The 15,763-nt window shown below is 46.1% G+C and overlaps 1 protein-coding gene across 1 annotated transcript in view; it reads left to right on the top strand.

Annotated features, from left to right (window-relative positions):
* Positions 1–7,014, top strand: part of LOC138580323 (uncharacterized) — a 46,710-nt gene extending 39,696 nt beyond the window's left edge. Inside the window, exon 3 of the mRNA XM_069650758.1 lies at positions 1,314–7,014. Within this exon, the coding sequence (XP_069506859.1) occupies positions 2,419–3,786 (1,368 nt within the window). The 5' untranslated portion in view covers positions 1,314–2,418 and the 3' untranslated portion in view covers positions 3,787–7,014. The remainder of the gene's footprint in view (positions 1–1,313) is intronic.
* The last annotated feature ends 8,749 nt before the right edge of the window (positions 7,015–15,763 follow it).

A 15,763-nucleotide genomic window follows, 5' to 3' on the forward strand; every position in this document is an offset into this window, starting at 1 on the left:
CGTTCCAAAAGCTTCACTTCCCAGCTCACAATGCAAAACAGCACATTGCCGCAGAGATACAAGAAAATTGGTTTGTCCCAGGGCTACAGGAGCAGCTTTCAAAACTAACGATGGAGTGTATAACATGTCAGATATATAATTCAGGAATGACATTAAGAGCATTGCGAGGGACATTGCCCAAACCAGCAGGCCCCTTTAGAGAGCTGCATATTGATTATGCAGATATGGGAGAAAGATGCAATGGGTCACGCTACATGATGGTGGTGGTCTGTCCTTTTTCAAGATGGGTAGAGGCAGGACCATGTGCCCACCCGGATGCAGACTGCGCTGCAAAGTTCTTAGTGCGGGAAGTGTTTCCGCGCTGGGGAATTTGCGACGTAATCCGCTCCGACAACGGCACACGTTTCGTAAATTATTTATTCAAAGAAGTAACAGCATTATTAGGAATTACACATAAGCTATGCACGATTTATCACCTGCAATCAAACGGCGTGGTTGAGAAAGTCAACGGCCTACTGAAAGGAAGGTTGTCAAAATTGTGCTTCAGACTCAAGAAAAATTGGGTGTACTGTCTACCACAGGCCTTGTTTGAACTGAGAAATCAGCCCAGCAAGGACCACCACCTGTCCCCACATGAAATTGGAACAGGAAGGCGCATGCATACTGCACACTCTCCGCTCCGCAGACAGTCAGATGATCACAGAAGTGCTACAGTACTAGGGGAAGAATTCAATGAATATTTGACAAAGCTCACAAGAGCAGCTCGTATGATAGCCAGGCAGCTAGCACCCCCATTTACGCGCAAAGAATGCAGTGACACCGTAATACCTGCAGTACAAAGTCCAATAGGCCAGCTAATGCCAGGGGATATGGTGTACGTGAGGAGTTTCGTTCGACGGTGGAATGCTCCAAGATTTCATGGCACCGTACAAGGTAGTGTATTGCACTCCAACTGCGGTCAAAGTGAAGGGCCTGAGATATTGGATACATTTGACAGATGTGTGAAAAGTTTACGGAAGTGTAACACAGGAACAAGAAGGGAGAATGAATGAAGGTGAAACATAGACGTCATAATGAAAGGGAACATTTTAAAAGTATCCATGTGACAACTGCAAGAAAGATTAAATAAATAAATACAGTGTTGTACATAATATTTATAATGAGCTGAAGAAATGTTATTTCTTTTGTTTTCTCTATCCCTCTCTCCCTCTTCCTCTTTTTCTGCTCCTTCCCTCTCTTGATTTGAAAGATGAATATGTTAAAGTAAAAATATTTGGATGTTATGGGATACTTAATACACTTTTATGTCTCAGTATGTAGGAGAAACAATGGCAACTGAGGGGGCCCCGGCCGTGAACAACGTTAGAGTAGATAGAAATGGAAATACTAATTTTGAATTGCGCAGATATTCGTATGAGTGTGGCTTGTTTGTGTGTGCTGTAATATTTTTTACAATGATGTTCGGCCTAGTAATATACTGGCCGGTTGCATTTATATCTATTGATATAAATGAGGGGTTAGGGAACGGAACGAGTATGATAAAACAAGGGACATACCTCATATGCAACAGCTTTCAGCTCATATGGGGGCATAATACCCACCATGATGGCACACGGCACCCAAATGATACAAGCATTGAAGAGGTAACCCCATCCTATTTTTCCCAACAATTCCATCTGTATATAACGTTAATGAGCTGAAGGATCCAAATCCTTCTGCTTTACCTTGGTTATATGATGACACCACCACCGCTGTAACACCAACATTTGAAACATCTATAGGTTACGAATCCCCCACAAGTATAAATGAAGAAAATGCGGAAAGAGCTGAGCGGTTTCTTGCCCTGTATAACGAATGGGAAAAGGGGGCAGCGGGGGAAACGCCTCTAATACAGCATGATGTAGAAAAAGTGAGAGTAAACCCCAGAAGCAATAGGAGAAGGAGGGAGGTTGGGAGGAGGAAGTACAACGAATACTCTGGGTTGGGGATAGACCCAATAGAAGATCCCAGACATCCGCACCAGTCCAACAAATGGTATGCAGACATGAGCTCCATGGCCAACCAAACCACCAACGAGAGCTGTTATGTATGCTCTCTAATACCCCACGCCTCAGGTACCCCAAGGTGTTCCGGCCACAAGAACTACCTCTTACAGACGCCCAGTGTCTCCTTCATCTTACCTTATGTAGAATAAAGAACACCTTTAGGCACACAAAGTTTCTTTTGAAATGCTGCAGAACGAAAAAACGTGCTACTCGAGACCTAAAGGAGTGATATGCCTGAAGGAACCGTTTCTAATGATTAAAGGGACACTGTTTTCAGACAAGTGGAAAGAGGAACAAGTGACATGCAAAGCAGTAGCACTACGAGGGTTGGCAGCAGAAAAATTGCAATGGGTCGAGAAAAGTGCGCTCCAGTATGGGCCAAACATATCACAAAGCTCACCTGGGTCACAGCCCTAGAAGCACCATTCAAACTGCAAAAAGAAAAATCACATATGAACCGTGCTTCCTAGGTCAAGGGAAAACTAACATGGGCACAAACAAGAAATGTAACAAAACGCTCATTCCAGATATGAAGAAAGGGACAGCTGCCCTGATGGACACTTACTGGGTTTGCGGCAAACAGGCATACTTGCACCTTCCACATTCCTGGAGGGGCACGTGTTCACTGGCAACGCTGCACTCCGCCCTGATGGTGGTCCCGGAGAGTCATATTGAAGGGGGGAAGAGGCTGCAAGCAGTCCGAGGTCCGGAAGACACACAACCAACAGATGAAACGCCAGTGTATGCCCTATCCACGGAGAATATGCAACGGAGGTCATCCAACTACATATCCAAAGCATCCACAGAACATTTGGTGCAAATTCCAGTCAGGTTCCGGCTGTTCAATTCCGCTGAAACATTCTTCGCCTCCCTCAGTCCCAGTATCCAAGCGCGAGCCAATGCAAAATGGCTGCAAATTACACGCTGGGAGCTGATCCAACTGGCCAACGACACTGAAGAGGGGTTTAACGTGATCAAGGTGGAGCTAAGGGCGCTGCGGCTAATGACAATGCAGAACAGGTATGTCCTAGACCTGTTGACGGCGATGGATGGAGGTGTTTGCCGAAAAATTGGGAGCGCATTCTGCACGTTCGTACCATCTGCGGACGTGGACAATGGAACACTGTCACACTTTATCACAGCCATGCACAACCTGGGCGAGCGGATGAAGAAAGAAGGAGGTGTGGAGCCGAGCTCATGGTTCGACAAGATTTTTTCATGGGTACCTTCCTGGCTCAGGATGACTGTTAAACTACTGATACCCATCATCGTGTTTTTGCTCCTGATTTTTTGTGTGCGCCAGCTGGGTCTTCGGTACGGCGCAAACGGAGTTCCTAATGGTGCAATGATGATGGTGACAATGGGCAATGCTAGAGGAGTGGCACAATTGACACAAGAGGCACAAGTACAAACAGGTGAGGACCCTGGGCCTAAATATAGAATGCTAGCACTGTACTTTGACGGGGACATAGTGGACAGATTGTATCACACTACAATAAGAGAGCGCCGTACACTGGAATGGTATAAAAAGGTATGGGTGGATTTGGAGGGAGATGGGGGGGTGTATATACATGCTATTAATAAGGGAGGAATCCCGGTAGTCACTAGTCCACCAGAGGGTGGAAGCAAGTGTCTACTCTGTCTATACCCGGGAAAGGGAAGAACATCAAAATATATAACAGACAGAGCTCAAATAACAGGTTGCACAACCAAAAAGGGTTTCCTAAAAAAACGTATATAAACTTTAATTAAATACACATAAAGAATCAATGATTCACACAATTAATAACAATCATCATAAATTCCTATACACTATTACAAAAAAGATCTGTTAAGATCATCACATAAAAAATAAGGATTTTGTTAATTACAATCGAATGTTCGGTTAACATAAAGTGCAAAATGCATTCAACAGAAAGCTGGGAATGTATCAGTTTCTAATCACTATTAGATAACACAAGTTGTCATATACCTGTATAAATCCAGGAAGTTTTCTCAACATGTTTGTGTTCTTAGGGAGTTACTCAGAGAACATTCATCAGGAGTGTTGTCATAATCACGAAAATCCAATTTAAAATAATCAACTGTTTCATAAGTGGAACAGTGTAGTGTACCCTGTGATCCTGTAACTGCGATATCAGGATGAGTTGATTGGTATATACTTTGTATAGCACTATCCTTTAAATTGCTGAATGGTGATGAGCACAAAATAGACACTGATGCAGTGCCCATGTTAACTGAACTATGCTTTAGTGATTTTGAGTATTTCATCTTAATGTTTTTTACTCTGTAGAGCTATGTGTTCAAAGGTTGCTCACTTTCATTTTAGACACCTGTTACATGTTCATATAGTTGTTACTACCTTGCAAACTACTTAAGGATGGCGAGCACTATAATAGTCATTGACGCAATGCCCAGGTTAATTGAACTATGTATTGAGTCCGTTTGAACAGCCTGTTATGATGTGAAAGATAAGTGAACGATGTTTTAGTTCCATTTGAATAGTTTGCCACATTGCAAATTACACCCGTTGTAACTCATACCGGGCCCTAGAGAGCATATTCCCATAGCTACTTAGTAGATTCCTGCTCTGCAGCTCTTAATACACCCAACCTGGAGAATAGCATTTTCCAAGTGTCCCCCGGTTTTCTTTTAATCCAGTTATAGTTTTTGAGATCCTTATAGCTTTTCACGAACGTAACTTGTTCGTTGATATTACCTATAGTTACGTTAATATGGACCCGGAGGAATCTATTATGCATAGGATTTGCGCATCCTGACTCTGTTCCAATATGGCCGACCGACACTACCACAACGTTGAGGCACGTTCGTTAGCCGGACGTACTCACGTACCGTCTCCATAGAGACGGCCATACACTAGTCTCCGTGTAACGCGTCCCTAGTTAGAGACACTGCTCCAGCTTGCTGAGACATTGCAACAGGTACGTGTACAAGGGCGATTCTAAATGCATAAATGACGGATCGGTGAACACAGTGCCATATATCTTTTTGGTACTGGTTATGGGAGCTCAGGCTGTATTTTTTGCAGACCGAGACTCGAGTGGTGGCCAGATGTGGATGTTTCCATGCCCGCAGGCTTCACACGCAGACTTATGATCAGCCAGCCAAAAAATTAGGCGGTAAGCCAAATTCCTGCCAAGTCAGAATTAGACAACTGGGCACCGGCCTTCTCTTCTATTTATCCACTTAATTATGGTGGCACGGGGAGAATAATTATCAACTAGCCGAGTTTTTACCTTCCTTGGGCCCGGGATGTGGGATGGCTGCGGGCCGACGCATGAGACTGCACAGCTCACCCTGTAGCACGATACAGACTCCATTTTATGATACACCTAGACTCCATTTTGAGTACAACAATCTAGGCCTCAGTGGCACAAGCGGCCCGCAGAGCTGCAGCAATCCCCTCACCCTCCTCCCCATGGCGGCTCCGCTGAAGGCCTGTTCTCACGAGCGACTTTGCCCATCCCAGAACACCCACATGTAAGGTTATCAAACATATGTATATTTGAATTTGCCATTACTAACCAAGGGCCATTGTTGCTGCACAATATTTAAAAAGCAATGTGTAAAATCCCTATGCACAATATGATTTCCCATAAACACGCAAGTTCATAAGTAGATAATGAAGTGTTGCAACATGTACGAGTCTTTTAAAGTAGTAAGCACCGCCTTTTAGCAATGAAATGTAGTTTGAAGTAATTGTTTAACCCTTGAGCATGTACACAAGTCTGATCATAAATAGAATGTTGTAGACTTTCACAGATGCTGATGTATACGCCAACCTGGTTCTACCTCATGTTTTTATGCTAGCTTTCCCCATGTGTCCCTACACCTAAATGCAAAACTATAGCCCAGTGAATGATGTGATGTTAACAAAACCTTTTATTGATTCTGTAAATACAGTACCCATGAACTACGAAAAAGTGTAATACAAATAGTGTTCTTAAGCTCATACCTCAGTTTTTCATTTTATGATGATGTGCATGCAACCCTGTAACGTAGACATGCAAGAAGTTACAAGGCCATCTCCCCCTCTCACTGGAAAGCCGCATACTCTGCCCCCACCCTCTTCCCTCCAAGGCCCGGCTGGGGATTGAAGGTCTCTGGTTTATTGATGTTAGAATGATACAGCTACACCTCCTTGCTTTCTTGCTGAACCCTCACAAGGTATGTCCCCCCACTCACGCCCCCTGTCACCCGATGCCACCATAAAACCACTGCGTACCGCCATGCTCTGGTTAGAAGAAATATGAGCAACAAGGCCCCACATGCCGCCACCTTTTGATGAACCAGTATGTACCCCCCTGACCCAGTGGTATTTTAGTTCACCCCCACCTCGAATGGCCATGGTGGCAGTTATTCACTCTTGTACTATCACACCGTAAAAATGTCTCTTACCACATCTAACAAAGTAGAATGACAAAGGTACCCCGACCTATGCCCCCTGATAAGACACCTGGACTCACAATATTGCACCTTTTGTTAACAATGATTTTTATGATGATGTATTGAGAAGACCCAGAGTCACATGCTATTTCTTTTGTGATGGTAGATTAATAACTTGTAGGATTTATATGACAGACTGAAGTAGAAGTTAGTAATGAATGAGTACGTGTGGCCACAAGGGCAAAATGTTAGCGCAGTCGAGACACATCAACTCGAACAGCTCATGACTTGATACTCCACCCCGATGAGCCCAGCTGACCCGAGCACCCCGCGCTGCCACCACGTGGATCTCCGCCAATCATGGCACCTGTATCATACATAGTAGCTAATCTTCACCACCCAATCCCCACGATTATGTGCCCCCAATAGCTTACCTCACCAATGACATTTATTTGTAATAAATATGAATGTCTTTCTATTATCTGGTAGAGAGAGCACTCTTGGAGTTTGCAGAGTCCTCTGCATGCCCTATTTTGATTTAGATAAAACCTTTTATACTTCACCCGCACTTGGTCTTGGTCTCATTCCCTGCTGGGGTGTGTCCATTATTGACTCCCATTGTAGAGTTTAAATGCCTTTTTGGGAGACGCTCACTTTCAATATGAATCCACTCAATGTGAACAATTCCTAGGGGAGTGATGCAGTTTTACTCACCGCTGTTGGCCAGGGCTCAGGGAATGGGTGTAGATCAATCGGACAGAGGAAGCTGGACAGCGGACCCTCGGGACTTCACTCGTAAGCCGGTATTCACCCAGAACGTAGGCCTCCTCAACTTGAGGGAACTCTTTTTTATGATACGCCTCTCTGCTGCTAGGTGTTAACAGACAGAGAAGTAAATCACACAAAAGAGCGGGGAACATGCACACCGCCAAACCAGGCTGTAAAAGAAACAACAACAGGTTGAGGTATTTGTGAAAAAGAATAATCACAGCGTGTTCCCAGAACCTCCCCAGTAATACCTTAATTGGAATGTATTGGAAAACGGAGTGGAAACCTAGGAAAACCAAGGGTGAATATCAGATGCCTTCTTCTGAAGGTGTTATAGTAGAAACAGGATAAAGAAGAAACAAGGCTTACCACAGCAGTATTTGAGCAGAGTACTGAGGAAGTCACTAGAGTTAAAGACACAATGGCGTGGAGAAAATAACAAACAGGAAGTTTGTATAGGTAATTACCCCGAGCGGCACAAGGGTCATGCTAGTACCGAGTTAGTGCACGAATTCTGCAGAGCGTTTGTAGGTGCACGTAATGCTAGGGAGGATCCGGGAAATTATTGTTATGAGTGTTCTCCCTTGCAGTCCAAAAAGGCAGAAAAGGTGATTGTTGTGTTGAATGACAGTAAACAGATGTGTGGTCTTCACTGGATGGCAAAGAACAGTTTCCCAGAAAGATGTGTGGTTTTTTATTGGATGGCAGTGAACAGTTTCTTTAGAATGAGGAGAGGCTTTGACGTGATGTAAATGGCACAGAAGCAAGAAACCAAGAGCGTGTGAGCCTCGGTTTCAGTAGAGCGTACTGAGTTGACCACAAGTACAGTACTAACGTGATAGCCCCAAGGTATGCTCACTGTATATATCTGTGGCGGATGGCACGAGGAGCCGGGAGCCAAAGAACGCTAAGCGGAACAGAATCTGCACTGCAGCTGTTATGGGTAGCGGCTGAAAAGACCAACGTTTAGACGAAGACAGTCCAGGTACACAAGATCCGAGTCGGCAACAGGATATCAACAACCCTGAGGAGAAGGCAGAAGAGTATCCATTAAACGGTCCGAGTTCAATAGTAGGGTAGAAAAAGCTTGCCGGAAAGATATGGAAGTAAAACTAATTAGAAGCAGCGTTCTACCATGAAACAAGGCTTTATACGCTGTCTAAGAGGCGGAATCTTTGGGCCGTATTGCGGGCGACGTCAGCTGACTCTGCATAGTCGCCATGGCAACTTCCAGCACTGCCATACAGGTGCAGCCAAGCAAGGAGAAAACAAAACTCTACGCTGCCTGGAGCGAGGGACACGCTGCTCTCGAAGTACAACAGCATCCGCCCCCAAAGACAGCGGCAACCCCCTGGACGCATGGAATGAACGCAACGGTTTTTTTCAATGAATATGGGCCAAAGGCTCCCAGGTCCTGTCTTCAGGGTCAAACCCCTTCCATTCAACAAGATAAAACAGAGAATCCCACTTCAATTTATAATCCAAGATATGGGAAATGTCATACTCCTCCTCGCCAGCCACTAGGATGGGATCCGGGTGCGAGGATAGCCAGGTAGCGGGGAGGCAGGGCTTGACCAATGAGACATGAAACACTGGGTGTATACGCCAGGACACAGGAAGGATGAGCCTAACCACCACTGGGTTGACTGGAGACACTATTTTATAGGGACCCACAAAACGAGGGAGCAAGGACTTCCTACTAGGAATCCGTAGATTACGTGTTGACAACCATACCATCATGCCAGCATGATAGACCGGAGCCGGGCCTCGATGGACATCAGCGTACTTCTTGGCTCATACCTGAGCCCGCAGCAGGTGGGAACAGACATTGCGATGCACATGATCCATATCCCGGATGCAGGAAAGAGCAGCAGGGTTGTCTTCAGGCAAGGCCGGCTCCAGAGGTAATGAGCTCGGGTGTTGACAGTACATAGCTTAGAAAGGTGACATTCCAGTAGCAGAATGCACAGAGTTGTTATAAGCAAATTCAGCAGGATACAAAACCGATAGCCAGGTGCTCTGGAACTGGAGACATAGGCACTTGATGTACTGCTCCAGGGTGGCGTTCACCCGCTCAGTCTGGCCATCCGTCTGAGGATGGTAAGAAGATAAGTACCGGTCATCAATCAGTAAAGATGCTGTGAGGGCTTTCCAAAAACAGGAGGTGGATTGGATACCCTGGTCAGACACTATAATAGTGGGCAGGCCGTAATGTCGAAAGACATTTTCAAGAAAAGGTTTGGCCAAATTAGGGACTGAAGGAAGGCCCGAACAAGGAACAAACACTGCCAACTTTGTAAAGTAGTCGATAACTACCCAAATGGTGTTGAATCCATTGACTTCAGGGAGTTCGACAAGAAAATCCATTGAGACCATCTGCCAAGGCTTGTATGGCACAGGGAGAGGTTGTAGAAGACCCATTGGTTTGGACCTCGCAGTTTGCACTGAGCACAGACAGAGCAAGTCAAGAGGTAGTCAGCAACATCCCTAGACATGGAGGGCCACCATGACCACCGCTGTAGAGATTCCAGAGTTTTCTGTCGCCCAGGATGCGCAGCCATGATAGAGTTATGTGCCCATTGGAAGGCATGATCACGAGCTGGCCCGGGAGGTATGAATGATCAACCCTGTATGTAGGGTAAACCCATGTCCAGTTTGAGGTCAGCAACCTCAATAGGGTACGAGGATACCCAATCCTTGATAAGGGACCGCAGAGATGGGTGAACAGAACACCCAGACACCACTCTGTTAGGGAGGAGAAGAAGCGGCTCCTTCTTTAAAGGTGCTTCTTCAGCATGCAAACGGGACAGCGCGTCTGCTGATGCGTGGCACCGACCAGGACGATAAGTGATGGTAAACTGAAATTGGGAAAAGAAAAGGTGCCAACGGGCCTGCCGAGCAGTCTGGATGGAAACACCAAAAGGCTCTGATGGTCCGAGTAGACTGTAACTGGGTGCCAATAGATGTTGTCTCCATTCTGCAAAGGCTTCTCTTATGGCCAGCAATTCATGTTCAGTGATGGTGTAATTCCTTTCGTATGCAGTCAGTTTCGTAGAATAGTAGCCTATGGGATGGATCTCGCCGGAATGGGGACACGGCTGCAACAGTATGGCTCCTATGGCGAAACCCGAGGCGTCGGCTTCAACAAAGAAAGTCAGGTCAGGGTTAGGGTGTCGCAACACCGGTGCCGACGAGAATGCTGCCTTCAATGCCTCAAATGCGGCATGGGCCTCAGTGGACCAAACAAAAGGAACCAAGGCACTGGTCAGAGCCGTGAGTGGTGCAGAAATAGACGAAAAAGAATGGATGAAACGCCTGTAAAAATTGGTGAATCCGAGGAAGGATTGTAATGTTTTCACAGATTTCGGTGCAGGCCAGTCCATGACTGCCTTAACCTTGGATCTGCTACGTATGCCATGGTTGGTTAAGCCGTATCCGAGGAACTCAACCTCAGTAGCATGAAAAACGCACTTCTCTGCTTTGACAAACAAGTGGTTTTCTCAGAGGCGTTGTAAAACTGAACGCACATGGTGGACGTGGTCTGTCAGATTGGGAGAATAGATAAGTGTCGTCCAAGTAGACAACGAGATACTGATCCATGATATTGTGAAAGAGGTCATTCATGAACGCCTGGAAGGTGGCAGGGGCGTTACATAGAGCAAATGGCATCACCAGATATTCATATAAACCGAAGCGGGTTTTGAAGGCTGTCTTCCATTCATCACCCCGTTTTATACGCACAAGATTATATGCGCCCCGGATATCGAACTTGGTGAATACCTGAGAGGCCCCCAACTGGTCGAGGAGCACTGAGATCAAGGGAAGTGGATATTGTTTTTTTACTGTTACCACGTTCAAGGCCCTGTAATCAATGCAGGGCCTTAGATCACCTTCCTTGTTTGGCACAAAAAAAAAAGAGGCAAGGCCGCAGATGATTTGGAGGGATGGATAAACCCCATAGACAACGCCTTGTCTATGTATTCCTTGAAGATCTTATCTTCCTTGAGCGTCAGGGAATACACCCGCCCTGACGGTATCTTAGAATCCGGTATTAGGTCTATCGGACAATCATAGACCCGATGTGGAGGGAGCGATTTTGCTATGCCTTTGTCAAAGACATCACAGAATTCAGCATAGTCAGAGGGTATACTGACAGATGAAGCTACAGAGATTGTCTCGATAAGAGATGACGTGGCCACCAAGGCTTGACAGGGTGTCCCTGCAGAAACACTGTGAGAAAGCAGACACTGGCTATTGCATATCGCAGATGGGAATTGTATCAGACTCAATTCCCAATCAAGGACCGGGTTGTGATACTGAAGCCAGGGAAGGCCCAGAATAGTCTTGTAGTCCGGGGCTTTGATGAGATTGAAGGTTATAACCTCTGAATGGCTCTTCGATGTACACATGGTGATTGGAATTGTTTGTTGTGTAACTAGACCTGAAACGAGAGCGGATCCGTCCACTGCATTGACTGTCTCAGGTTTAGCTTTAGGCACTGCAGGAATACCAGAGGAAATGGCAAACTGCTGGTCCATATAATTACCGGTAGCACCGGAGTCTATGATAGCCGAAGCAGGAAAAGGAACTCCAGATGCCACAGTGAAGGTGACGGGGAGATTGAAGAGTTTTGATTGACCAGAAACGGGCGAGTCCAAAACAGATCTTCCCGGCGTAGGGACTCTATCTACTGCCAGGATTTGGCATTTCCCGCCTTTCTCTTGAGAATTTTGGGGCAGTCTGGTAAGAGATGATCCGGGGACCCACAATACATACAGAGATTATGGGATCTGCTGTATTCCCTCTGTGCTGGAGTCAAAGGCCCACGGATGGCTCCAACTTGCATGGGATCAGGGGCCTGCAATGGGGTTCCTGCTGCGTCGTGTGACAAAGGAACCGCAACTGGTTTCTTTTCTCCTCGTCTCTCAGCCCTGCGGGCATCTATCTGTAAGACTGGATCGAGTAATTCCCCAAAGGCAGTAGGAACAACAGGGACTGTGAACAATGTATCCTTGAGTTCTTCTGAGAGCCCCTGATGAAAAACGGCAGACTTCTTTTTCTCAGGCCGTCTGTTTCTGCCACCAGCTGGTTAAACTTGACCAAATAGTTCAAGAGGGAAGCATTGCCTTGTCTGAGTTTAAGGAATTCCAGATCTGTGGCTTAGGGGGTTTAACAAGTGTCAAACACTCTGTTCATCGCGGGGATAAGGGCATCGCAATCATACAGTACGTAACAATTTGACTCCAGTAATGGATTTGCCCATGCCGTGGCAGTACCCCTCAGGTAAGACAAAACAAAAGCCGCCTTTGCAGTGGAATTGGTAAACGAGGATGGGCGGCAGAGAAAATGCAACTTGCATTGGTTGATAAATGTCCTAAACCTTTTAGGGTCACCCCTGAAACGGTCTGGAGGAGCCATGGGGAATTGTGTGGACATTAACACAGAGTTGGGCAGGAGCCAAGGCACAGGAAACCCTGAACCGAAGCATCACCCCCTGAGGCTTGGCCCCCCCCATTGAAAGCGGCGAAGCAACCCTGTCCTGAAGGGCATCGATGCGTTGCCGAGACATCTCATGTGCTGCGGTCAAATCTGTCTGGAGATCCATGACCATTTGCACGATTTGAGCCAAGGCATTAGCCTATTCCATTGGTGCGTTTTATTGGATTCTAATTCTTTTACTCAGCGCTGTTCTGGCCGGGACTCAGGGAACGGCCTTGGATCGATCAGATGGAGGAAGCAGGACAGCAGAACTTCAGGACTCCACTCATAAGCCTGGGTTCACCCAGAACCTAGGCCTCCTCAACTTGAGGGAACTCTTTTTTTTTATGATACACCTCTCTGCTGGTAGGTGTTAACAGTCAGAGAAATAAATCACACAAAAGAGAGGGGAACACACGCACCGCCAAACAACAACAGGTTAAGGTATTTGTGAGAAATAATAATCACAGTGTGTTGCCAGAACCTCCCCAGTAATACCTTAATTGAAATGTATTGGAAAACGGAATAGAGACCTAGGAAAACCAAGGTGAGCATTAGATACCTACTTCTGAAGGTGTTATAGTAGAAACAGGGTAAAGAAGAAATAAGGCTTACCACAACGGTATTTGAGCAGAGTACTGTTACGCTCACTTGGTCTCTGCGGAGGCATTGGGGCACGGTTGCAGCCCTCCCTGAACTTGAATCGCCCCCTTCAGGCCTCTCCCACAGTAGAAAAGCTGTGAGCGATGGTACGTGGTGATACTGCTCCTGTGAATTATGGAAGATAAGCTCTCCTTCCTGCTACTTCTGGCAGAGGCACGTCAAATGGGATCTAGTTCCTTCACTGATCCCTGATAAGGATTAGTCCAGTCCAGCTGCGACTATGCTTCTCCTTATGTTTGGTAAGTCTTTCTTGAGCTCTTGTGATGCTGTTAGTTCTGTTTAATGTCTTTATATGTTGCTTCTATTTATGCCCTCAATAATGTCTCTCTTCTGTTTTCTTCCCTTAGATGGAAACGCGGCCTCAATGCAGCTGCAAGACACAGGCAGATGGAAGATGGATGCTACCGCAATGTTCGACAGCAGGTAAGTGATGGTTTAAGGAAAGCGCAAAGTATGGTGAAGCGCAACCTTAAACTGACGGTTTTTTCGATGCCTAACCTTGTCTTCTGTTTTTCCTTGCAGGCGCTGCTGTCGACGATGGAGCGCGTCGTGCTGCAGTGCCAAGATGAAGATTTCGGTGTTCTGGAAAGTGTAAAGATGAATACTTGGTTCGCCGAAGAGATGTACAGGTAAGAACAGCTTCCCCCAGTTGGTAAGTATGCTGGCAGGAAGCAGGATGTCCAGGAAGCAGGATCTTCAAAGGTAAGTCTGACCTCAGGCGACGGTGAGCATTAAGCTGCTTGCAAGTGCAAAATAACGCAAAGCATCTGTCTTGAGGATCGGGACAGCTTTTATAGCTGAGATCGTGGGCACGCCCATTAGGGCCGGCTTACCAGCCACACCCTGCCACTCCTAGAGAGTGAGCATGTGCGAAGGCAATCCATTAGCAGCCACACCCAAGAATACACTGGGGCTGCTTAATGGATGGAATGTTCAAGGTTAATGCATCCTGATTAATGGATGAAATGTTCAAGGTTAATGCATCTGAAGTGCTATCTGCATAATAAAAGCTTTTTGGTGTTAAATGGATGTTCTTGTTTACTTTTGTTCATGAGCCTGTTGCCAAAGGCGCCAGGACAGTGTCCACTCAGGTCTCCTGTGCATGCGATCCCTGCATGTCTGTGCCCCTGACTTCATGACCATGACAGCATTCCCTCTCAAAGCCCCTCTCAAGGGTGGTTCTCCTCCCGGTCCTGGTTTGGTGGGATTATTGCGATGGAACTGTCTGATTAAACGCTGAGCATGGACATGTTCACCGGGTTCCCAAGTTCGGTCTTGAGGTCCGTAACCTTTCCAGTCAATTAGGTAATACAATTGTGATCGAACCACCTTGGAGTCCAGTATGGATTTTACTTCATATTCTGGTTCTCCATTTATTATTTCAGGCTCTGGCGGAGAACTAAGCCGTGTATTGAACTTCATTGGTTTGAGGAGAGAGACATGAAATACGGGGTGAATTTTCATGTGAGATGGTAACTCCAATTTCGTGGTGACGGGATTGATTATGGACTTTATAGTATAGAGGCCTAGGTATCTTGGGCGGAAAGCTCTTGGCGCCTTTTGGGGAATATATTTGGGTGCTAACCACACCTTTTCTCCAATCTGGTAGGCGGGAGCTTCCTTCCGATGTCGATCAGCAAACAGTTTTTGTCTTTCCTTAGCTTTGGTCAGATGCTCTGTCGCCTCCTTTATGCAAGTTTTTTATGGCTGGCATTTCCAGGATATCGGGTGGATCAAATACTGATGTCCTCGGATGTCTTCCATGCACAGTGTACAATGGAGTTTGCCCTGTGCTTGTGTGAACTGAGTTGTTGTATGCATACTCAGCTATCTAGAGTATATTATTCCAAGTCTCCTCGGACTGTTGCAACATACATCTGAGATATTGCTCTAAAGTTTGGTTGGTTCGTTGAGTTTGTCCATCAGTTTCAGGGTGATGGCTTGTGGACAACCGGAGATCGATTTTGTCAATCGTACAACACTTTCTCCAAAAGGCAGAAACAAATTGCGTTCCAAGATCAGATACTAATATTGATGGAAATCCATGCAATCGAACAATTTGCTCTAGGAACACAGAAGCGACAGTTGGGAGTCCCTTCAGAGGGATGAAATGGGCCATTTTGGAGAATAAATCCACAACAACTAATATGGTGTTGTATCCATTGCAGGGTGGAAGATCCGAGATGAAGTTCATCGACAGGGAATGCCAAGGTGCTGGCCGTACTGTTAGGGGATGTAGTAAGCCAGCAGGGTTCTGTTTCTGAGACTTGTGTTGTGCACAGACACTGCAGCTTTCAATAAATTGGGCGATGTCTTTTCGCCAGGTTGTACACCAGTAGTTTTGTTTTACCTTAGACTGAGTTTTGGCTATTCCTAGGTGTGCTTCCACTAATGAATCGTGG

This window comes from Ambystoma mexicanum, chromosome 3p, assembly GCF_040938575.1.
Source record: "Ambystoma mexicanum isolate Mex_15411 chromosome 3p, UKY_AmexF1_1, whole genome shotgun sequence".
Taxonomy (NCBI): Eukaryota; Metazoa; Chordata; class Amphibia; order Caudata; family Ambystomatidae; genus Ambystoma; species Ambystoma mexicanum.